This window comes from Elephas maximus, chromosome 14 (genome assembly GCF_024166365.1).
Source record: "Elephas maximus indicus isolate mEleMax1 chromosome 14, mEleMax1 primary haplotype, whole genome shotgun sequence".
In the NCBI taxonomy this organism is placed as follows: domain Eukaryota; kingdom Metazoa; phylum Chordata; class Mammalia; order Proboscidea; family Elephantidae; genus Elephas; species Elephas maximus.
This window is the reverse complement of record NC_064832.1, coordinates 29,050,128-29,074,591: the sequence shown is the minus strand read 5'-3', so window position 1 is coordinate 29,074,591 and position 24,464 is coordinate 29,050,128. Positions and strand designations below refer to the sequence as shown.

The following is a 24,464-nucleotide window of genomic DNA, read 5'->3' as shown; positions in this document are numbered from 1 at the left end:
GAAGAGACTGTCTTTTCCTCATTTAACAGACTTTCAATTAGTTTTTCTGTATGGTGTGAGGTACGGGTTCTGTTTGCAAAAAGAACTTTTTAAAGTGTTAAAAAGCAAAGATGTCACCTTGTTGACTAAGTTGCCTCTGACCCAAGCCATGGTATTTTCAGTCACTTCATATGCATGTGAAAGCTGGATAGTCATTAAGGAAGACCAGAGAATTGATGCATTCAAATTGTGGTGTTGGTAAAGAATATTGAATATACTGTGGACTGTCAGAAGAACGAACAGAACTGTTGGAGGAAGTGCAGCCAGAATGCTCCTTAAAAGCGAGGATGGCGAGACTTTGTCTCGCCTGCTTTGGCCACATCATCAGGAGGGACCAGTCCCTGGAGAAGGACATCATGTTTGGTAGAGTAGAGGGTCATTCAAAAAGAGGGAGACCCTCAAAGAGATGGATTGACATAGTGGCTGGAACAATGGGCTCAAACATAGCAACGATTGTGAGGATGGCGCAGGACCAGACATCAACAGCATCTAACAACAACAAATCAAAGTACATTGGTCATTTACTTCTTTAATTCACCTAGAATTTAATTTTGAATATGGCATGAAGTAGAGATCTAAACTTTTTTTTTTAACATGTAATAACCAGAGCAGTATATCTTGAATACAGTATCATTTTCTTTGTTGACGTGTATTCCTTGAATAAAGTTTTTCTTCACTTCTAGGCATTTTTAAATGAATTTGTTGTGTTTTTTGTTTTCTTTCATTAACCCATTTTTGAAAAATATAATTTTCTTTCCCACTTGGGCTCCAATTTACTTTTGCTCCCTGGGAATTAAGAATCTCTCGTAAAACAAGCTCCCTGTCTTCTGCATTAAGACTGGTGGAGGATTTAGCAAGACAAAATGTTTCCACTTACCTGTTTCTCACCAGGGATGTTACTTATAGGTGTCTTTCAGGTTGCAGAAAAGTTGGAAAAAAAGACATGTGCACTCTGCCCCGAAGGCCTCGATTATAGCGTACTGTACTTTGCGCAAGCAGAGAATGTAGCTGCTCATGAAAATTGTTTGGTAAGTTAACTGAAAACACATCAGTACTTTTAGAGATTTGGGGAGCATTTTTTTTTTTAACTTTTGTAAGTGTGTCAGTCTAACCATGTTATGGTTACATTTTTGGGTATTTACATATATATAACAAAACATTTGCCATTTCGATATTTTGATTCCTTTTTATACTTTTTATTTTATTTACAACTGGCCAAACACAAAAAGAAAAATTGTAGTCAAGAAGCTTCTTTAAAGATATTTTAATATTTCAAATATAACAGATACCCATAGACCTTCCACCCATATTTATAAAATCATAACATTATGTGATATTTGCTTTGGGTTTTTTTTTTTTTTAAGAAATAAAACATTATAGATCCTGAAGGTCCCCTCTATCTCTCTCTATTCCCCTCTTCCTTTCCCTCCCCAGAGGTAATCACCATCACAGATGTAGTGTTTATCATTAACTTGTGTTTTTATAATTCCACCACATATATTTAAGTACTTGTAAGCAAGATCTGGAAACCCTAGTGGTGCAGTGGTTAAGAGCTTGGCTGCTAACCAAAAGGTCTGCAGTTCGAATCCACCAGGCGCTCTTTGGAAACCGTGTGGGACAGTTCTACCCTGTCCTATAGGGTCGCTGGGTCGGAATCAACTCATCGGCAACGGGTTTGGGTTTTTTTTGGTTTAAGCAAGATATATTGTTTTACATGTTCTTGAATTTTACATGTAGGTTTCTGAGACTTATCCAGGTTGACAAATGTAGCTCTAATGCTTTCATTTTAAATATAGTACTCCATTTGATGATAATATCACTATTTTCCTGTGAATGAACATTTAGGTTTTTCCTTTTTTTTTTTAATATGTCTAATAAGCACCCTTTCTAGGCCTCCTCACACACTGTGAGGATGTCGCCATGTGGGCACAGGTGGGGAGTGTATACACTTCACTAAAATTGCCAAATTGCTCTCAAGGGGAAGATTGTACCAAGGTTGACTTCCACCAGTTGATTCAGAGTTTCTTTGCCTCTTTATCCTTGTCAACACTTGATATTGTGAGACTGTCATTTTCCCCCACTGATGGGTGTGAAATGGCATCTCGTTCTCATATGCATTCCTTGATTATGACTAGGGTTGCGCATCATTTAACGTGCTCATGGGCCCTTCTGCTTTCTGCTTCTGTGAATTGTATGTTGGTAGGCTTTACACTTTATCTTTGAGATGTTTGGTTTTCTTAGGTATACTTACTTACACATAAATAAATCCTAATGCTTTATTATAGATGTTGGCTTTTAATTTTATTTATGGTATTTTCTGTTAGACAGAGCTTTTCATGTAGTTAAATTTATCATTATCCTTTGTAATTTGTGCTTTCCTGCCCCTAAAAATGGCTTTTCTGTGCTAACTCTATTTTCTCCAAAGTTTTAAAATTTTGCTTTTCTCATTCCATTTCTTAATCCAACTGGAATTTATTTTTGATTACCGTATGAGGAAGGGACCTAATTTTATTTATTTTCATATGATGAAGCACTTTGCCCAGCACCGTATACTGAAGTCTGTCCTTTCCTCACTGACTTGTTTGTAATGATATCACATGCTATTATTATGACTATTCAGTGCTTACTATGTACAAGGTAATGTTCTGGGAACTTTACCTGTATTAAGCTATTAACCCTCACGACAACGCTAAGAGATAAAGTAGGTACTATTATTATCCCCGATTTAGAGATGAAACAGCTGAGGCACAGAGAGATTAACTTTCCCGCATTCACAGGACTAGTGACTAAGCCCGGATTCTGTCCCAGGCAGTCCGGCTGCAGAGCTGCTTATTTAACTCTTGTGCCAATGATAGACTATATCATGTGTGCATGGATCTGCTGCTAGCTCTCCTCCGTCTGTATGTCCCTGAGCCAGTTCAACACTGTCGCAATTGCTGTGGCTTTATAATAAGGCTTGGCTGTTTTTTTGAGTTGGAAATTTTGAGATTAGTTTGTCAAGTTTCACAAAATCCACATTGAAATTTTGTTTGGAATGCATTGAATTTATAGATGAATTGGGGAAAAACAGATATTCTACGAAATGTTAATCTTCCCATTCATAAACAGGGTCTCTCTCTCCAGTGCTTCATGGCTTCTTTTATAAATTTAAAAAATGTTCAGTAGTATTTTTCCTATAGAGGTCTAGAACTTTGAGTTAGGCTTATTCCTGGGTTTGTTAATTTTTGTTGTTGTTGTTGCCTTTCCTAAAAACTAAAATTAGTTACTACTGGTATATGCAAACACTACTGATTTTTCTTTTAAATAATATTTTACTGTGTTTATGGTGAAAGTTTACACAGCAAGTTAGGTTCCTATTTGACAGTTTCCACACAAATTGATGAGTGACATTAGTTACGTTTTCTACGTTTTGTCAACATTCTCTTTAATTGTGTTCTGATTGTAACACTATTGATTATTATGTGTTCATTTTATTCAACAACCTTGCCAAACTTGTACTAGTTCTAGAAAGTCTATAGATTCCCTTGATCTTTTCAGCCTTTTTCACCAAAGTGATTTACCGTTTTACATTTCTGCCAGCCATGTTCATGAGTTCCATTTGTTCCACATCCAATCTACACTTGGTATTTCATTCTTTTTAATTTTAATCAGTCAAGTGGGCATACAGTAGGATCTCATGGTATCTCACTGAGAGCTAATGATGTTGAGTATCTTTCCATGTACTTATTTGCCAGATGTAACACTTCTTTTATAGTGTATGTTCATATTTTTTGCCCATTTTTAATTGAATTGTTTGTCATATTGACTTGTAAGAGTTTCCCTTATATTATAGGATGCAAGTCTTTTGTCAGATGTTTGTATTACGAACATTTCCTCCCAGTCCCTGGCTTGCCTCTTTGTTTCCTTAGCAATGTCTTTCAAAGGGCAAAAAAATTAATTTTGTCTGACAGAGACTGGAGGATCCCCTCAGACTATGGCCCTAAGACACTCTTCTGAACTGGAATTTCCAAAGAGCACCTGGTGGATTTGAACTGCCAACCGCTTGGTTAGCAGCCATAGTAGCACTTAACCACTATACCACAAGGGTCTCCAAACCATAGACAGGCCCATAAAATAATAATACCTGATAGGAACATGCTCCTTAGAACAATCAATTGTATGAGATTAAAAGGGTAACATTTGCCCTAGAGCAAAGACAAGAAGGCAGGATGGGGTAGAAAATCAGGAGGAAAGGAAATGGGGAACCCAGGGCAGAAATGGGGAGAGTGCTGGCACATTGTGGGGAATGAAACAATGTCATGGAACACTTTATGTACAAACTATTGAATGGGAAACTAATTTGTTTTGTGAACTTTCACCTAATGAAACTTCTTAAAATTTGATTTTAATGAAATCCTTCTTGTTTTCTTTATGATTTTTCTGCTTTTTATAAGAAACTTTTGCCTATGCCAATGTAACAAAAATTTTCTCTTATTTATTTTTTTATGCCGTTTGTGATTTGAGTATATGTGTAATACTGATCTTTGATTCAGAGGTCTGTTAGATTCTTTTGGTTTCAGACAACACGTGGAAACTTGAGCCAACCTAAACAAAAATGGGGGTGTTTGTTTTAAGGCTGCAGGGGCATTGTCTGGCTCCCAAAGGAGGCATGCAGGCAGATCTCAAGAAAGAGAAGCTGCAATGCTGTCAGGGCCCAGGCGTCCTCTCTCTCCCCTGGGTTTTGTTTTTCTGTCTTTGCAGACTGACTTGCTCTCCTTGCTGACCATGTCATTTCAGCTGCTGCTCAGAGTCTGTTCTACACTCCTAGGATAGGGAAAAGGAACCCTGGTGGCGCAGTGTTTAAGCACTTGGCTGCTAACCCACCAGCAGCTTCGTGGGAGAAAAGACCTGGTGATCTGCTTCTATAAAGATTACAGCCTGGGAAACCCTATGGGGCAGGTCTCCTCTGTCATATAGGGTCTCTGTGAGTCAGGAACGACTCGACAGCACACAACAACAGGATAGAAAAAGGGAGCAAAGGTGGTTCAGTGGTAGAATTCTCACCTTCCATACAGGAGACCTGGGTTCAATTCCCAGCCAGTGTACCTCATGTGCAGCCACCACCTGTCCCTCAGTGGAAGCTTATGTGCTGCTGTGATGCCGAACAGGTTTCAGTGGAGCTTCCAGACTAAGACAGACTAGAAAGAAAGGCCTGGCAATCTATTTCCAAAAATCAGTCAGTGAAAACCCTATGGATCAGAGTGGTCTGATCTACAACTGATCGTGGGGATGGCACAGGCAACACATAAAAACTTGCACAGACCTAAACAAAAATGGGGGTGTTTGCTATAAGGCTGTAGGGGCATTTCCTGGCTCCCAAAGGCAGCCTTTTGTTCCATTGTGCATGAGGTCACCATGAGTGGGGCTATCTGATTAGCCAGTTTTGGGTTAGGGTCCCCCTAGGTCCAATTCGTTGTTGGGGTTGAGGTTTACACAGTATAAAGCATGGCTGCCAGGACCCCTTACCTGGAGACCAGGGGCTGCTCCCAGAGAAGAAGGATGGCTGTGGCCCACTCATATATCACATAAGGCGGTCACTGTTCTACCCCAGTCTGTCTTCCACTCCTGGCGAGTACTTTTTGATACCATTTTCTGACTTGTAGCTTTTAACATTACTTTGTGCATACTCTAGATTTTTTTTTTTTTTTAAATCTACAGTTGTATTCTTCAGCACTTGTGGAATGTGATGATCACGAACCATTTAATCTTGATAGAAACTTTGATGTGGAATCAGTAAAGAAAGAAATCCATAGGGGAAAGAAGTTGGTAAGTATAAGTGATTTTATTACTCATACAGAATAAGCAGGTCCTTGGGGGATATCTTTGAAAGGATGTCTATTTGATAAGCCAAGGATAAAGAAGCATCTCAAAAAGTTGAAACTATAATGACTTTATCAAGAGATGTCAGCTAGAATGCTTTGGGCTCTAAGTGGAAGGATCCCACCTCAAACTCGCTTTAACAAAAAGGATGCTTATTTTCTTCCTTAGGAGTCCGTGGGTGGTGCAAACAGTTAAACCTTGACTACTAGCCAGAAGGTTGGTGGTTTGAACCCATTCAGAGGTGCCTCGGAAGACAGGCCTGGCGATCAGCTTCCAAAGGTCCCAGCCTTGGAAGCCTGTGGGGCAGTTCTACTCTGCACTCGTGGTGTTGCTGTGAGTCGGAATCAACTTGCCAACAACTAACAACAACAGCCACATTTTCTCATTTAACCAGAGCCTGCCTTCCTCCACTCCTTAAGAACCAAATCAAAAACCAAACTAGGAACCCCTGAGATTATCACCCTAAGATACCCTTTTAATCTGGAACTGAAGCCACTCCTGGAGGTCACCTATCAGTCAAATAATAGATTGGCCTGTAAAATAAACAATAACGCCCACGAGGAATATGCTTCCTTAAATGATCAACTGTACGAGACCAAACGGTTAACACTGACACAAAAGCAAAGATGAGAAGGCAAGGAGGGACAGGGAAACTGGATGGGTGGAAACGGTGAGAGCGCTGACACATTACGGGGATTGAAACCAACTTCACGGAACAATCTGTGTATGAATTGTTGAATGGGAATCTAATTTGCTGTGTAAACTTTCACCTAAAATACAATAAAATATTAAAAACAAATTAAAAAAACAGTTGACATCTAGTCCATTCTGACTCGTGGTGACCCCATGTGTGTCAGAGTAGAACTGTGCTCTGTAGGGTTTTCAGTGGCTGATTTTTTGAAAGTAGATCACCAGGCCTTTCTTCTAAGGTGCCTCTGGGTGAACTTGAACCTTCAACCTTTCAGTTATCAGCCAAGCGCATTAACTATTTGTACCTTCCAGGGACTCCCCTTAAGAACCAGGCATTTCCCCTACTTTACTCACTCAGTATCTCCCTTTCTACTCACTTATTCCCCTCAGCATATAAACATGATCAACTGATCACATCAGCGGAAAAAAAAAACCCTCCCTGATCCTAGGAAACTCAGTACAGTGTCGCTTCCTGGACCTCATTGACCTCAGCAGCATTTAGTGTGCAATTGACAACACCCTGCATCCTGAAGCACTTTCTTCTTTTGACTTCCCTTCATACTCCTTATCGTAGTTATCTAGTGCCGCTATAACAGAAATACCACCAGTGGATGGCTTTAACAAAGAGAAATTTATTTTCTCACAGTCTAGTAGGTTTTAAGTCCAAATTCAGGGTGTCAGCTCCAGGGGAAGGCTTTCTCTCTCTGTTGGCTCTGCAGGAGGGTCCTTGTCCTCAATCTTCCCCTGGTCAAGGAGCTTCTCAGGCGCAGGGACTCCTGGTGCTGCTTTCTTGGTGGTATGAGGTCCCCAACTCCCTGCTTGTTTCCCTTTCCTTTTATCTCTTATCTCAGGCCACACTCCAGGGAAACGCCCTTTTGGATCAGGGAGATGACCCAAGTAATTCTCTTAACCACAGAGATTATTATGATTTATAACACATAGGCAAATCACAAAATGGAGGACAACTACACATGGCCTAACCAAGCAATTCAGTCCATTACACTGCTCTTTCCTAGTGCATCTCCCACATTTTTGGCTGCTTCTTCCCAGATACCTTGGTTGCTTCCTCCTTCTCTGCTTGACTTTTAAACTCAGGGCTGTGTCCTGGGCTGCTGCTTCTAGCTGAACATCCTTCCTAGGTGACGTCATCCTGTCTGCATCATTTAAATACTATGAATATGCCAGGGACTCACAGCTCTAGCTATACTTGGTCTGTCCTCTCCCTAGGACGCCAGAGCCATGCATCCAGCTAGCTTCCTGACATATCTACATGGATATCTAATAGTATCTCATATTAAACTGGCCAGGAAAGAAGGTAATTCCACCCCCTACACACTTACACACATCCTCCATCCAAACCTGCTCACTCCCCACCTCAGTAAACAACACTACCACCAGCCATTTGCTCAAGTCAAAAGGCTAAGGCTGGTCTCTCCCTCATCACCCCCGCCCAGCATGACCCCTAGCATATCTTGTATCTGTCCACTTCTCTCTTAGCACTGACTGAAGTGAAGTCCCTTGGACAACTGCTGAAGACCCCTGAGACTTGTCCTGCTTTCTCTCCTGCGCCACCCCACTCAGCCCATCCCCACCCAGCAGCCACTGGTCTCTTAAAAATGTAAATCAATGTGTGTTCCCCGTGCACACAGATAAAACAGAACTCCTGACACTGGCTTGTAAGCCCCACAACACCCAGCCCTCCTGACTCTTTGATCTCATCTCAGACTCTCCCCCTTGCCTACTATAAATAATTAAATTTAAAAAAACCCAGTGCCGTCAATAAATAAAAGCAAGGGATTAAATAAATTGAACTAAGGAAAACTGTTACTACTCAATTTTTTTGTTTTGCTTTGCTTTTTTATGCCTTACTACATAGATTCTGGAGCCTTGGTGGTGCAGTGGTTAAAGCACTTGGCTGCTAACCAAAAGGTTGGCATTTGGAACCCACCAGCCATAAAGATTATAGCCTTGGAAACCCTATAGTGTAGTTCAGTTTTTTTTTTTTTTTTTACATAAATCCTAAAGAGGTTTCACTTATTTTATCTCATGTTACCTTCCACAGTAAACAGGTATTGTTGTCTTTTTGGAGGGAACCTGAGCCTAAGGGAGGGGAAGTGACTGGCCCAAGGTTACTCTTAGTGGCCTATCCAGGATGCCATCCAGGTCCTCTGACTCTTGGCCCACTGCCAGCTCAGCTGCTTGCCATTCAGGCTCCTTGTGGGGGGCTAGGCCCCACTCAGCACCGTGTCCTGCACTGCAGCACAGAGCTGCTTACGGTGACGGCTCAGGTGCTACAAGACCTTCAGGCATCAGAGGAAGTCAGCTGTGCCTGCCTTCACACAGGGTGCCCCACCAAGGAAGGATGGAGGCCACCATGCTGTCCTGTCCGACAAACCCTTCCTGGTCTTTGGACATGTTGTGTCCCGCCCCACTTAATCTGAAACTCTGACACACCTTGCTTCTAACCTACTTCTTCAACACTTTGCAACCTACATCCAGGCCACCACTTACCTTTGAGTTTCAACCAAGGCTCAAACCCCCCACCATTGTTGCTTTGAACCCACACGAAGCCCCTCAGTGGCACCGTGTTTGCTCACACCCTGGCCTGAGCTCAGCCTTGTCGCTTCCAGCTGGTGCTTCACACATTACTTGGATTAGAACTGCTCTCACATCAGTCTCAATGTTCCTACGGGACCCTCTGCCTAGAGCTTGATAATTTTGATGACTCTGCTTTTTAGAAATCTCTTTTTAAAAAGATTTTTTTGAGACAAGATGGTTTTTCAATTTTTTTACTGTACTTTAGATGAAGGTTTACAGAACAAACTAGTTTCTCATTAATCAGTACACATATTGTTTTATCACACTGGTTAACAGCCCAACAACATGTCAACACTCTCGCTTCTCAACCTTGGGATCCCTATTACCGGCTTTCCTGTCCCCTCCTGCTTTCTAGTACTTGCCCCTGGGCTGGTGTGTCCCTTTAGCCTCATTTTGTTTTATGGGCCTGTCTACTCTTTGGCTGAAGGGTAAACCTGAGGAGTGACTTCATTACTGAGCTAAACGGGTGTCCAGGGGCCATACTCTCTGGGTTTCTCCAGTTTCTGTCAGGCCAGTAAGTCTGATCTTTTTTTGTGAGTTAAAATTTTGTCAGAGCAGTCAGCAGTGGTAGCCGGTCACCATCTTGCTGTACTAGACAGTCTGATGGAGGCCATGGTAGGGGTGGTCCATTAGTCCTTTGGCCTAATCTTTCCCTTGTTTGTTTAGTTTTCTTCATTCTTTCTTGCTCCAGAAGGGGGGAGACCAGTAGAGTCTTAGATGGCCACTTACAGGCTTTTAAGACCCCAGATGCTACTCACCAAAATAGAATGTAGAACATTTTCTTTATAAACTATTATGCCAATTGAGCTAGATATTCCCCGAGACCAAGGTCTGCCAAGGCCTTAGCCCAGCAATTCGGTCCCTCAGGGAGTTTGGATGTGTCTATGGAGCTTTCAGAAACGCTGGCTGCGTAGTGCTTAAGAATTACAGCTGCTAGCCTTAAGGTTGGCATTTCAAATCCACCAGGCACTCCTCGGAAACCCTATGGGGCAGTTCTGCTCTTTTCTTTAGAGTAGCTATGAGTTGGATTCGACTTGACAGCAACAGGTTTGGGTTTTTTTGGTATGGAGCTTCTATGACCTTGCCTTGTACAAGTTGTGCTGGCTTCCCAAGTGTTGTGTACTGTCTTACCCTTCACCAAAGTTACTGCTTTTCTATTGTCTATTTAGTATTTTTCCATCCTCACCCCTCCCTCATAACCATCAAAAATTGCTTTTTGTGTGTAAACCTTTTCCTGAGTTTTTACAGTAGTGGTCTTATATAATATCTGTCCTTTCGTGATGGACTTATTTCACTTAGCATTATGCCCTCCAGATTCATCCATGTTATGAGATGCTTCACAGATTCATCATTGTTCTTTATCGTTGCATAGTACTTCATTGTGTGTATGTACCACAGTTTGTTTATCCATTCATCTGTTGATGAGCATGTAGATTGTTTCCACATTTTTGCTATTGTGAACAATGCTGCAGTGAACATGGGTGTGCGTATGTCTATTCGTGTGATGACTCTTATTTCTCTAGGATATATTCCTAGGAGTGGGATTGCTGGATCATATGGTATTTCTGTTTCTAGCTTTCTAAGGAAGTACCATATCGGTTTACAAAATGGTTGTATCATTTTGCATTCCCACCAGCACTGCGTAAGAGTTCCAATCTCCAGGCAACCTCTCCAACATTTGTTATTTCCTGTTTTTTTGATTCTTGCCAGTAATGTTGGAGGTAAGATGGTATCTCATTGTGGTTTTGATTTGCATTTCTCTATTTTCTTTTTTTTTAATGGCTAGTGATCTCGAGCATTTCCTCATGGATCTGTTAGCTGCTTGAATGTCTTCTTTGGTGAAGTGTCTGTTCATTTCCTTTGCCCTTTTTTTAATTTGATTATTTGTCTTTTTGTTGTAGAGGTGTTGGATTTCCCTGTAGATTTTAGAAATTAGACCTTTGTCTGATTTGTAATGGCCAAAATTTTTTTCCCAGTGTGTAGTTTCTCTTTTTACTCTTTTGATGAGCTAAGTGTTTAATTTTTAGAAGATCTCAGTTATCTAGCTTCTGGAGTTTGTGTGTTATTGGTTATGGTTTTGCTATGTAGGAAACCCCAGTGGCTAAGTGCTATGGCTACTAACCAAGAGATCGGCAGTTCAAATCCACCAGGTGCTCCTTGGAAACTCTATGGGGCAGTTCTACTCTGTCCTATAGGGTTGCCATGAGTCGGAATCAACGGCAACAGGTTGTTTTTTTTTTTATGATCCACAGAGGTTGGCCATGCTCAGGCCCAAGGAATCGACTTGACAGCAGTGGGTTTAATGCTGTGTATTCAGGCCTCTAGCATTGATTTTATTTTTTCTTCTATTAACTTTATACTTTCGGGCTTTATATTTAGGTCTTGATCTATTTTTAATTAGTTCTTGTGTATGGTGTGAGGTATGGGTCCTGTTTCATTCTTTTGCAGATGGACTTCCAGTTTTGCCAGCCTCATTTGTTAAATGGACTGTCTTTTCCCCATTTGATGGACTTTGGGCCCTTGTTGAAGATCAGGTGACCATAGGTGGATGGATTTTCATCTGAGTTCTCAATTCTGTTCCATTGGTCAATATATCTGTCATTGTATCAGTACCAGGCTATTTTGAGTACTGTAGCTAAATAGTAGGTTCTGAGGTGAGGTAGTCTTCCTACTTTATTCTTCTTCAATAGTGAGTTACTCATCGGGGGCTTCTTCCCTTTCCATATAAAGTTAACGATTAGTTTTTCCATCTCTTTAAAGAATGTTGGTGGTATTTGCATTGAGATTGCATTGTATTTGTAAATTGCTTTTGGTAGAATTGTCATTTTTACAATGTTGAGTCTACCTATCCATGAGCATGGTATGTTTGTCCATTTCTGTAGATCTCTTCTGATTTCTTGCTGTAGTGTTTTGTAGTTTTCTTTGTATACGTCTTTTACATCCCTGGTTAGATTTATTCCTAAGCATTTTATTTTTTTAGGGGCTATTATAAGTGATATTGTTTTCCTGATTTCCTTTTCATCATTCTCTTTATTGGTGTATAGGAATCCAACTGGTTTTTGTATGTTTATCTTGTATCCTGCTACTCTGCTGAATCTATTAGTTCCAGTAGTTTTTTCATGGAGTCTTTTGGGTTTTCTATGTATAGTATCATATCATCTGCAAATAGGGACAGTGTAACTTCTTTATTACCAATTTGGATTCCTTTTATTTCTTTTTCTTGCCTTATGACTCTAGCTAGAACTTTCAGCACAGCGTTAAGTAGGAGTGGTGATAAAGGGCATCCTTGTCTTGTTCCTGTTCTCAAGGGGAATGTTTTCAGCCTCTCTCCCTTAAGAATGATGTTGGCTCCCTGATGGAGGAGGAGAAAAATAGGGTGCAGAACTCAAATTCTAGTAAAAAGACTAGACTTAGTCTGACTGAGACTGGAGGGACCCCAGAAGACATGGCCCCCAGACCATGTCAAAACTAAACTCAAAACTTAAACCATTCCTGAAGCCAACTCTTCAGACAAAGATTAGCCTAGACTATAAAATACTGGATAAAATGATGCTGGTGAGGAATGTGCTTCTTAGCTCAAGTAGATACATGAGACTGGGCAGCTCCTGTCTAGAGGCGAGATGAGAAGGCAGAAGGAGACAGGAGCTGGTTGAATGGACACAGGAAATACAGGGTGGAGAGGAGGAGTGTGCTGTCACACTATAGGGAGAACAACTAGGGTCATATAACAATGTGTGTATAAAATCTTTGTATGAGAAAGTGACTTGAATTGTAAACTTTCACTTAAAGCACAATAAAAAAATAGTAAAGTTTTCAATTTTGGCAAGCAAAAAAAAAAAAATGATGTTGGGTATTGGTTTTGTATAGATGCCCTTTATTATGTTGAGAAATTTCCCTTCTGTACCTATTATATTGAGATTTTTTATCAGGAATGGGTGTTGGACTTTGTCGAATGCCTTTTCTTTGTCGACTGAGATGATCACATGATTCTTTTCTTTCCTTTTATTTATGTGGTGGATTACATTGATTTTCTAATGTTAAACCAGGTATGAATCCTACTTGGTCGTGGTGTATTATTTTTTTGGTATGATGCTGAATTCTATTGGCTAGAATTTTGTTGAGAATTTCTGCATCTATATTCACGAGAGCTATTGGTCTGTAATTTTCTTTTTTTGTGGTATCTTTGGTTTTGGTATCAGGGTTATGCTGGCTTCATAGAATGAATTCAGAAGTATCACTTCCTTTCCTATGTTCTGAAATAGTTTGAGTAGTACTGGTGTAAGCTCTTCTCTGAATGTTTGGTAGAATTCTGCAGTGAAGCCATTTGGGCCAGGGCTTTTTTTGGTTGGGAGTTTTTTTTTTTTTAATTACCTTTGCAACCGCTTCTCTTGCTATGGGTTTGGTCAGTTTTTCAACAACATTTTTTGTTATTTTGGGTTGGTAGTGTGTTTCTAGAAATTTGTCCATTTCCTCTATATCTTCAAATTTGTTGAAGTATAGTTTTTCATAATACTCTGTTATGATCCTTTTTATTTCAGTTGGGTCTGTTTTAATATCCCCCATTTCATTTCTAATTTGGGCTATTTGCATCCTCTCCTGTTTTTCTTTTGTCAGTTTGGCCAGTGGTTTGTTGATTTTATTAGTCCTTTCCAAGAACCAACTTTTGGTTTTGTTGATTCTTTCTATTGTTTCTCTGTTCTCTATTTCATGTTTGTTTTGCTTTTAACCAGGTAATTCTAAAACAGTCCACACAAAGCATTCTAGACAGTTGATGTTTTAATGAAGTTTCCAAATGAGTGGCTAAATGTCAGTAACGTTTGTAGCTCAGGATGTAATTTTACTAACGTGGTCCATGATAACAAGGCAGAGTTGCTGACTTAAATACTATTTAATGACAATTTGAACTTTAAAATTTAACAAAGATAATTAAAACAAGATCTGTTCTTCTGTAGAAATGCACATTTTGTGGTAAAAGAGGAGCCACCGTGGGATGTGACAAAAAAAAGTGTACAAAGAACTACCACTTTTTCTGTGCCAAGAGCGACCACGCGTTTCTACACATCGATGAAGCTCGAGGAATTTATAAGTATTTAATACAGTTTTAAGACATTTGGGGAACTGGGGTAAGGAATGATTAGATTAAGACAAGGAGACTTTTAAAGCTAATTTTACTCAAATGGTTTTCAAGTAAGAACATGGTTTGAGAGACGCCAGTTGGGAACCCGAATTCATAACATCTTTCCTGAATACCACAGGAAGAAAATAATGCAGCTTTCTCCCTACATACTTTCCTTCTTGGTAGAAAACACAGTCATCAAAGCTGCATGACTGATCTCAAGGGGCAAGAGACAGGGACTCAGTTCAAACTTGTTCTTTTCTGCAAACAGGAAAGATTTCTTACTGCTGCAGCCCCAGCATCATCTGTTTATCATTCACCTTGTCTGCAGAATGAATGTCGTTTCTACCACTATAAACAGCTGCTAAAATAATACAGAAACTATGCAGCAGGGACAGCAATTAATCATTAAGTCCCTGAAGAAACCACTCCTGTGTGTATTGCCTTTGGTTTTATAACTTTTCTTCACTTCTTTCAATGATCTTTTAATGTTAACGTGGATCTGGTAAGGCATGTTTCAAGTTTAATAGAATTGTACATGTTTATTCACGGAGAACCTTGGTTTTCCTTCTGATGAAAGATTTCATTGCTGTGAGATAATTGTACAATTTAGCTAGAAGAAATCCATAAGCCAGTTGTTAATAGAATTGATTTTTTTGGTCATATTCAATTCGTTAACTCTTTTTTTGGGTGTAGGTACCATCTAAAATATGTCGCACAAAGTTTAAGAAAAAAAAGTTTTACAGTTTTGATCTTCTTAAAGTCATAAAATGGGATAAAAAAGATAATGCTAGTCCAGAGTTGAAGGACCAGGCAGATACTTATCACTTTTCTGGGGCAGGTACATAGTTTCTGATGGAATATTTTAAATTTCAGTGAAATATATTTCTTTTATTGAATCCCAGCACTCTGAATAGGATTAATGTTATGAGAGCCATTTAAAAATACGTTATTTTTGTAAGATTTGTTAAATTCTGAAAAAAAATTTTTTTAATTCCATTTAGAGGCTGGGCAGATACTCCAATTTTATGAAATTGTTCCAGACACTGTTTATGCCAGGCAGTGTTCTAGGTACTTGGCAAATGTTAACCTACTTAGTCCTCAGTGAGGTAAAGACTATTGTTTTCCCTATTTTAGATGAGGAAACTGAGGACTTAAGAGACTTAGTAACTTGTCCTCAGGTTAGACAGCTGGTAAGTGGCAGAGTTTGGAGTCAGGGCTCCCACATCTTTGCTCTTTGCCACCATATCTTCTTTTGCTTTAGGCCACATATTCCAAAACATTATGGGCAAGCCTACCATTAAAAAGTCTGTAGGTGGTACAAACCATTAAATGCTGTGCTACTAACTGAAAGATAGCTGGAATCCACCCAGAGGTGCCTAGGGAGAAAGGCCTGGCAATCTGCTTCTGAAAAATCAGCCATTAAAAACCCTATGGAGCATAATTTTACTCTGCCACACATGGGGTCGCCATGCGTAGGAACTGACTAAACAGCAACTGATTTGGTTTTGGTTTTTACCATTAAAAGAAGTTTGCTAAATAAATCTAAATCTGATTTTTAGCAAGTTCTGTAGGTATTTTGTTATTTGAGACATTAAAAAGGAAATGTATAAATAGGTGAATTTTGTACTACTTTTTATTTCAATTTGCTGAGACGCTAATGGGTTGTAATATTCTCAGTCTCACTTATTGTTTACCTACCCAGAGAGTTTGTTTTATTATGGCTTTCACAATGACCTTAAACACCCTCTGAAAGACTGATGTTAGCAGAGCTACAAAATCAAACAAAAAGGAGTTAAGGCCCTGTTGTCTTAAAGCTTGAAAATTAATGAGCACACATTAGTGGAACTCATGGATAGGGGCTCAATAAAGTAGATCTCTTTTTTTTTTTCATTGTTTTACCAAATACCAGGTAAACTTTTATTCATTTTTAAATGGAATTTAAACATTCAGAGTGCCTGTCATACACAAGACACCTTGCTAGGTGCTATGAGAATACAAAAGGAATAAGATACAGACTAAACCTCAGAAAAGTTACCATCTCGTGGGAGGGCCAGAATTGCTGCTTCTCATAGAAAGAAGCACACAGCATGCCAGGAGCAGGAGGATGTTCACAGGAAACCATCTTGGCCTTGAGTTGACAGTTGTTGAGACAGGTGATGGGCAGGGACAGGAATGTTCATGATATTATTTTTCTACTTTTGTATACGTTTGAAATTTTCCAAAATAAAAATGATTTTTTAAGAACCTGGCAGACAAAGGTACTCAGTGATACTAAAATCCAAAAGGGGAGGAGGTTAATTTTGATTAGAGGTGAGGGGTGTTGCTGGAAGTTTGCAGAGGAGGTGGGAGCTGGCGTAAGATGGTAAGAATTCTTATATTCCCACAGGCAAGGAGGATTGTATCCTGGGGTCAGCACCACAAAGAAAGAAAAGGGGATATAGCTGGGGGCCAAGGAGGAAGGCTGAAAAAAAGCGGGGCCTGAGCAGTTCTGTAAAATTCACTCCTTCGTCCTTAGTTGTGGCCTGCTCTGCTACTTTCTTCTCTTCTGGAGCTCTGAGCATTTCTAGGCTCTAGGTTCTTCGTAGTCACACTAAGATCTGGGGGAGATGCCTTGCTGACTTTGGAAATTATTTTTTCCTTAAATTAATGCCCACAATTTTACACTGTTGTTGAAAGTCAACAGAATTTTGAGTACTCAGATGGAAATTTGCATGTCTTTCATGTCGGATCTTTACACATCTCTGTACCATAAAATCCCACTGACCCATATATATGAGTCAGTATTGTTCAGAATATTTAATCAGCACTCACCCGTTCAGAGAATATAACCATCTTTCTGTAGCTCAGAGGGCATAGGAGAAATCTAACCAAGTCTCCATCTGCACTGGATGTGGGTCAGGAATTTTCTTTAACAATATATATTTAGGGTGAAGTCATTATGAAAAATAGGTTAGTTCCTTTTTAAATCACAAGAAAGTAGAAATAGTATTTGACAACTGAAAAATATTTTAATGATTCTTTGGAATTATACATTTTCAGAGTGTTCTGCCAACAACATGCTCCTGGATTTCCAGTTGTCACTCAAATTGGTAAGTTTCCAAAATTTAGTATTGAAGTTGAAGAACGGTAAGCATTTAAGTAAGACATGGAATAGTCTGATTTACTAGGCTCACTGAATTGAAATACCAGTTTTAGAGTTAACATTTTATGTACTTATAAAATTCAGCCACCAGTTTCTTTGTGTGGTGTGTGACGCAATGGACTGGTTTTTGTACTTCGTGAACTAGACCCTGCTGTCAGTAAAGCTGCACTGAGACCACGGGACTCAACTAAGTCAGGGTACAAGGCTTTGACTTTTGTGATGCTACTGCCTTTCTAAAAGAGTAACAGAATTTTTAATACAGTTGCTAAAGTGCTAACGTTGTTGGATTGAAGATTCCCTATGAACACATGGTTAGCATTTCAGTTCTAATTAAGGAAAACGGGACCCCGGCTAAGTGGAGTGCTGGGAAGCACAGTCATTCATGAGCGACCTCAGTCTTCTTGGCAGCACAGCAGTGTCCAGATCTGAGATGCTCACTGCGAACTGGAATCAGGACCTCACTGGAAAAGACTTAAACCAGTGAACCAGTTGCCATCAAGCTGATTCTGACTCATGGCAACCCCATGTGTGTCAAAGTAGAACTGTGCTCCATAGGATTTTCAGTGGCTGAATTTTCAGAAGTAGATTGCCAGGCCTTTCTTTTGAGGCACCTCTGGGTGGACTTGAACCTCCAGCATCTGAGTATGTTAACTGTTTGCACCACGCAAGACTCCAGAAAAGAGTTCTATGTTATGTCAGCTGCACTTCGTAGTGGTAAACAATACTCTGGAAACCATATCTCTACCCTCATTTGTCAGTCATTGCCCTTTTATCAGGAAATACTATAAAAATATTGCAGTGTATTGGTGTTTATGGGCAAGGAAAGATGACAATACTGAATTAGTTTAAAAAGCAGATCATAATGCTGTTTGTAATGAATCCTATCCCCAGAGGAAACCCTTGTTAAGTTTCTGTTGAGTTCTTCCAAAAATTTCCTTATGTGTATACAACCACACCTACTACTGTACTTTGCCTTTTTCACTTCCTCTTTCTTAGAGATCCTTCTCATTGGCACCAGTGGATAAACTCAGTTTTTAAAGGCTCCATAATATTCCATGGTACAGCTATGCCACAACCTAACTTCTCTGCTTAGGGGACAGTTAGATTATTTCCAGTTTTTTCTGTTACATTCAATACTGTACTTAACATTGTTCTTTGTACATCTTTGTGCCTTTATAAAAAATATATTACTAGAGAAAATTCTTATAGGTAGAATTGCTGGGTCAAAAAGTATAAGCAATGAAACCTTAGGTAACTATTGGCTAATTATTTTCCAAAGAGGCTGCATGAATAGTGACACGGTCACTCAAACCCTTGCAAGCATTCTGTATTAAACATCATCTTTTTCAATGCCAGATGAAAATTTCTGTTTTAATTTGCATACTGTTACTTATGAAATTGTTTGCTGTATCTTCTGACCAATTATATTTGTTTTTCCTATGATGTGATCTGTTCATGGCCTTTGCCCATTATTTTACTCATTTGTCTTTTTCTTATTGGTTTATTTATATTTCAAAAATTAACCCTTTATCATATGTATCGCAAACTTTATTCTAAGTTTTAAATATCTTTTTGATATTTAAAATATCAAACTTTGAAATAACTTTGGCATATAGAAGTTTTATATTTTATGTAGTCAAAAATTAGTCTTTTCCTCTATGGATTATGGTTTTTAATTACTTATATTTTCAGGTGATGACTCGGCACCTAACAACAACATTTCAGGCATGAAAAAAAAAAGAGGAAAGAAGAAACATCTCTCAACAGGCATTCGTGAACTGGTAACTTTGTTCTAGCTTGAAATTTCTTCATACAATGTTCTTGTTTAAAAAAACAACTTGAAATTTCTTCATACAGTGTTCTTATTTTAGTACTTCCAAATTTCAGGTGAAATATATTTGCTAACTTATTTGAATAGGTAGCATTTGTGTAACATTCTTCACCTGCATTCTCAGCCTAGACTCTATCTCAGGATAGAGTCAAGGCTGCTCTTGAGCATGCCTTTTTAGGAAGAATTCCGAATTCAGAAAACCGTCAGATCATTCCTGGCTGGTAGAACCATGATGAAATGAGTACTGAGGAGAAGCCAGAAGTACCATGGGTATCCAAGCACATACCCTTCAGGAGGTGGCATTCCCACATCTCCCATAAAGTATCCCAGGATCTAACATCACCTGGTCCTCGAGGTCTTAAAATTGCAGAAGATTCAGCCAAGCATTCTTACATTGCCAAATATCTCCCAGCTGTATGATCCACACCCAACCTAATTTGTAACTCTTGAAATTTTCTGAATTATTATTTTGTGTAAACCACCACCCCTATGTCAGTTTGTTGGACTGTGGTGGCTTGTGTGTTGCCGTGGTGCTGGTGTTTCAAATACCAGCAGGGTCACCCATGGTGGACAGGTTTCAGTGGAGTTTCCAGACTAAGACAGGCTAGGACGAAAGGACTGGAGATCAACTTCAAAAGATTGGCCAATGAAAACACTGTGGCTCACAGAAGAGTCTTGTTCAGTGTAATGCTGGAAGACGAGCCCCCTAGGTTGGAAGGCACTGCTGGACCAGGCAGTGTTTCATTCTTTTGTACATGGGGTCGCCATGAGTCAGAGCTGAGTCCATGGCAACTGACAACATTTTGTATAAAGTGCACGAAAATGTCTTTGGAATTTGAAACAGTTTTTACATGTTAGCTCATATATTAACGTGAGCCAGCAGCCTTCACTTCATACTGAATGATTGCATCTACAGATGAATATGGAGCATGATTGTCACCACAGGCCTATCGTTGGATATAGCGAAAAAGATTGGTTTTCATTTTGTTGTTGTTCCTCTTCTTGTTGGGTTGATCCCGACTCATAGTGACTTCATGTGACAGAGCAGAACTGTCCCATGGGGTTTCCTAGGCTGTAATTTTTATCAAACCAGATCGCCAGGTTTTTCTCCTGCAGAGCTGCTGGGTGGATTTGAACTGCCAAGCTTTCAGTTAGCAGCCGAGCGCTTAACTGTTGCACCACCAGTTCTCCATGTTTTCATTTTAAGCAATATTAAATGCCAGTAGTAAAAATCACTGTAAAGTAACCCTGATTTTTCTCCTTCTAGCAACCTGAAGCAGTGGCATTGATAAGACACATGAAGGAAGAGCCTGGCAGACATACAGGTTTGCTATAACTGCTGTCTGTCACAAATATGGCCCACAGTACTTTTAAAAATGATGACCTATGTATTTCAGAGTTGGTGTATTAGTGTCCTGTGCGTGCTGTAACACTGGGTGGCTTAAAACAACAGAAATTTATTCTCTCACAGTCTAGAAGTCCAGAATCAGGGTGTTGGCAGAGCTGCACTCCTTGCAGAGGCTCTAGGGGTGAATCTGTTCTTTGCCTCTTCCAGCTTCTGGTGGTTATTACTCCAATCTCTCCCTCCACCTTCACTCCAGTCCCTATCTCTATCTTCACTCCAATCTGTCCATCTTCACTCTAATCTCTCCCTCCACCTTCACTCCAGTCCCTATCTCTATCTTCACTCCAGTCTGTCCATGTTCACTCTAATCTCTCCCTCCACCTTCACTCCAGTCCCTATCTCTATCTTCACTCCAATCTGTCCATCTTCACTCTAATCTCTCCCTCCACCTTCACTCCAGTCCCTATCTCTACCTTCACTCCAATCTGTCCATCTTCACTCTAATCTCTCCCTCCATCTTCACTCCAGTCTCTTTCTCCATTTTCACACCAATCTCTCTCTCCATCTTCCCCTCAATCTCTCTCCATCTACACCCCAATCTCTCCCTCATCTTCACTCCAGTCTCTCTCTCCATCTTCACCCCAATCTCTCCCTCTTCACTCCAGTCTCTCTATCTTCACCCCAGTCCCTCCCTCCATCTTCACTCCAATCTCTCCCTCCATCTTCAGTCTCTCTCTCCATCTTCACCTCAGTCTCTCTACATCTTCACCCCAATCTCTCCCTCCATCTTCACTCCAATCTGTCCATCTTCACTCCAGTCTCTCTCTCCATCTTCACCCCAGTCTCTCTCTCCATCTTCACTCCAATCTCTCCTTCCATCTTCACTCCAATCTCTCCTTCCATCTTCACTCCAATCTGTCCATCTTTACATCATCTTTTCCTCTTCAGTGTATCTCTCTCTTCTGTGTGTGTCAAAAAACTCCTTTCACCTGTCTCTAATAAGAACACTTGTCATTGGATTTAGGGGCCACCTAGGTAATCCAGGATGATTTTCTCAACTCAGGATCCTTAACTGAATTACATCTGTAAAGACCTTTTTTCCAAATAAGGTAGCATTCACAGGTTCTGGGGATTAGGATATGACCATATCTTTTGGGGGGACTACATTCAGCCCACTACAGTCTATTCTGTGGCCCCCCTAAACTCACCTTCTTTCCATGTGCCAAATACATTCACCCCATCCTAACATCCTCAAAAGTCTCAACCTATTACAGTATCAAGTCTAAGTCCAAAATCTCAACTAAATACCATCAGTTCAAAAATCCCAAATCTCATCTCCTAAATCAGGTGTAGGTGAAACTCTGGGGCAAAATTCCTCTCCATTTGTGCCTTTGTGGAACTAGAAAACAACTTAACTGCTCCCAAGGTACAGTGATGGGACAGGCATAATTTAACAGTTATGGTCATTTTCATTTCAAAAGGGAGAAAATGGAAAAAATAAAGGGATCACCAGCCCCAAGCAATTCTGAAGTCAAGCAAGGCAAGTTCCATTAGAATTCAAGACCTGAGAGTAGTCTTCTGTGGCTTGAGGATCTGCTCTCTAGGTCTGTAGCTTTGCCCTCTGGACCCATGACTCCCCAAACTTCTGCCTCTGTGCCTGAAGCTTGGGCCTCAGGGTGATCCTTTCTTTTTCTCTTTTTTTTTTTTTTAAATAATAAGCCTGCTTCCTGCCTGTAGAATTTTGGGAGTCTGACAAACTTATTTAACTTCATCCTGTCTCTGTTCCTTTCAGTCCAAGCTGGCATCATTACTAATGGTATAACATTCTCAAAAACCTTTTGAGTCTCCTATGTATATCACAGAGATACATTGTCATTAGACAAGATGGTCCTCTACAGATCTTTCCTAGATAATCTCATCTCTACCTCTGGCTTCTGCTTCAATGCTTGAGTGCATCCCTGCGTCACACACCTAATCTCTTCAGCACTAGCACAAAGTTGTCTAGCCACACCCTTGGCCTTCTTCCAGAGCATACTTTCCTAACAGTCAATCTCCTGATTTTAGGATCTTTTGCAATCTGGATAGGCTGAGAAATTCCCAGATCATCAAGTGCTGGTTTCTTTTCTCTTAGTAGTTCCTTCTTCAATTTATCTCCTACCTTTTGCATTTTGCTATAAGCTACAAAAAGAAACCAGGATGCACCTTCAACACTAAACTGTAGAACACAGTTCAGCCAAGTTTTCTGGCACTATATAACAAGGATTGCTTTTCCTCAAGTTTCCAATAACATGTTCCTCATTTCCTTCTGAACCCTCACCCAAGTGGTTTTAATGTTCATATTTTTACCAACATTCTGTTCATGGCAATCTAAAGATGATAGAAGCTTTTTTTTTTTTTTTTTACTATGCTCCTCATTTCCTTCTGAGCCCTTACCAGAAAATTTTAATGTCCATCTTTCTACCACCAACCTCTTCAAATCAATCTAGGCCTTTTCTATCATACTTCTCAAAATTCTCCCAGCCTCTACCCATTATGCAGTTCCAAAGCCACTACCAACTTTTAGATATTTGTTACACCAGAACCCCAATTTCCAATACCAAAATCTGTATCAGTCAGGGTTCCATCAAGGAAATAGAACCAGTAGCATATGTATAAACACAGAGAGAAAGATTGATTGTAACAAATTGGCTTACGTGATTGTGGGGGCTGGCTAGGCAAGTCCAAAATCTGTAGGACAGGGTATCAGAAAGGGTAGGCTGAAAACTTGGGCAAGAGCTGAAACTGCAGTCCACAGGACTAATTTTTTTTCCTCAGGCAAAAGGCCTTTCAATTGATTGGATCAATCAGGCACACCCAGATTGTCTAGGATAATCTCTTTAAAGTCAACTGATGGTGGATGCTAATTACCTTTACAGCAACACCTAGATAAATGTTGGTTTGAATAACTGCTTATTATTTCCTAGCCAAGTTGACATATAAAACTGACCATCACAGTTGGTATTGCATTTTAACCTTGCCCCTTCTAGACTTGTAGTAATTAATAAGAATAAAATTCCTTTCGGCTCTATTGTAAACCTAGCATATCAAAATAATTTGGGTTGGGATGGTCCATTGTTCTTCAGTGTTAAGAAAGGATATACTTCTTAATATCAAAGAATCCAGAGTTGCTCAAGCTCAAAATCCAGTGATGTGCCACAGCTCACATTGTGATCCTCCAGGAGGTGGAAGCCTGTAATTGTAGCTTTCATAACAGATAGCACGGCACAACACAACATCACATAACACAGTAACTATGACAAAAAGAATGTTGGGCTGTCATCTCAGAGATTTAAAGCCAAACTTTTGATTCAAATAGTTATTCCAAACAGAGAAGATTTTTCTTTTTTATTCATTGTTCAGCTGGAAAAAATCGGGTATGATGAATTACAATAAATAAAAAAGATAAAGATGCAATCTGTATTATCTTACTAATTATGCTTATCTACCTCTAGACAAGGCCCTAAAAAGTGACTATAAAGTGATTCCTGATAACTGACCTCAAACAGACCATTTCCTTTTAAAATGTTTTTCTTGTTCCTAGATACAATTGTGAAAGTTGCTTTTCTGAAGAAATGTAAAGAAGCAGGACTTCTTAATGACTTATTTGAGGAAATATTAGACAAGCTTCATTTGATTCAGGAAAGACTTGTGAATGAGACTACTTCAGAAGCAGGTACTGGGATAGTGATATTTCTATGTATCAAGACTTGTCACAGACCTAGATGTAAAACAAAACAAAAAGTACACATTTTCTTTCCATGCAATTTTTTCTTTTCCTTCTTACTCTCACTCTTAAAGCATT

General features: G+C 39.7%; 1 protein-coding gene across 2 annotated transcripts in view; it reads left to right on the top strand.

The window, feature by feature from the left end:
* The window catches only part of SETDB2 (SET domain bifurcated histone lysine methyltransferase 2), a 103,118-nt gene that overhangs the window by 68,474 nt on the left and 10,180 nt on the right, over positions 1 to 24,464 (top strand). For both annotated transcript variants that reach the window (XM_049853012.1, XM_049853011.1), the window contains 7 exons: positions 946 to 1,067; positions 5,737 to 5,844; positions 14,139 to 14,272; positions 17,345 to 17,394; positions 19,140 to 19,228; positions 20,546 to 20,603; positions 24,204 to 24,335. In XM_049853012.1, the coding sequence (XP_049708969.1) occupies positions 946 to 1,067; positions 5,737 to 5,844; positions 14,139 to 14,272; positions 17,345 to 17,394; positions 19,140 to 19,228; positions 20,546 to 20,603; positions 24,204 to 24,335 (693 nt within the window). The remainder of the gene's footprint in view (positions 1 to 945; positions 1,068 to 5,736; positions 5,845 to 14,138; positions 14,273 to 17,344; positions 17,395 to 19,139; positions 19,229 to 20,545; positions 20,604 to 24,203; positions 24,336 to 24,464) is intronic.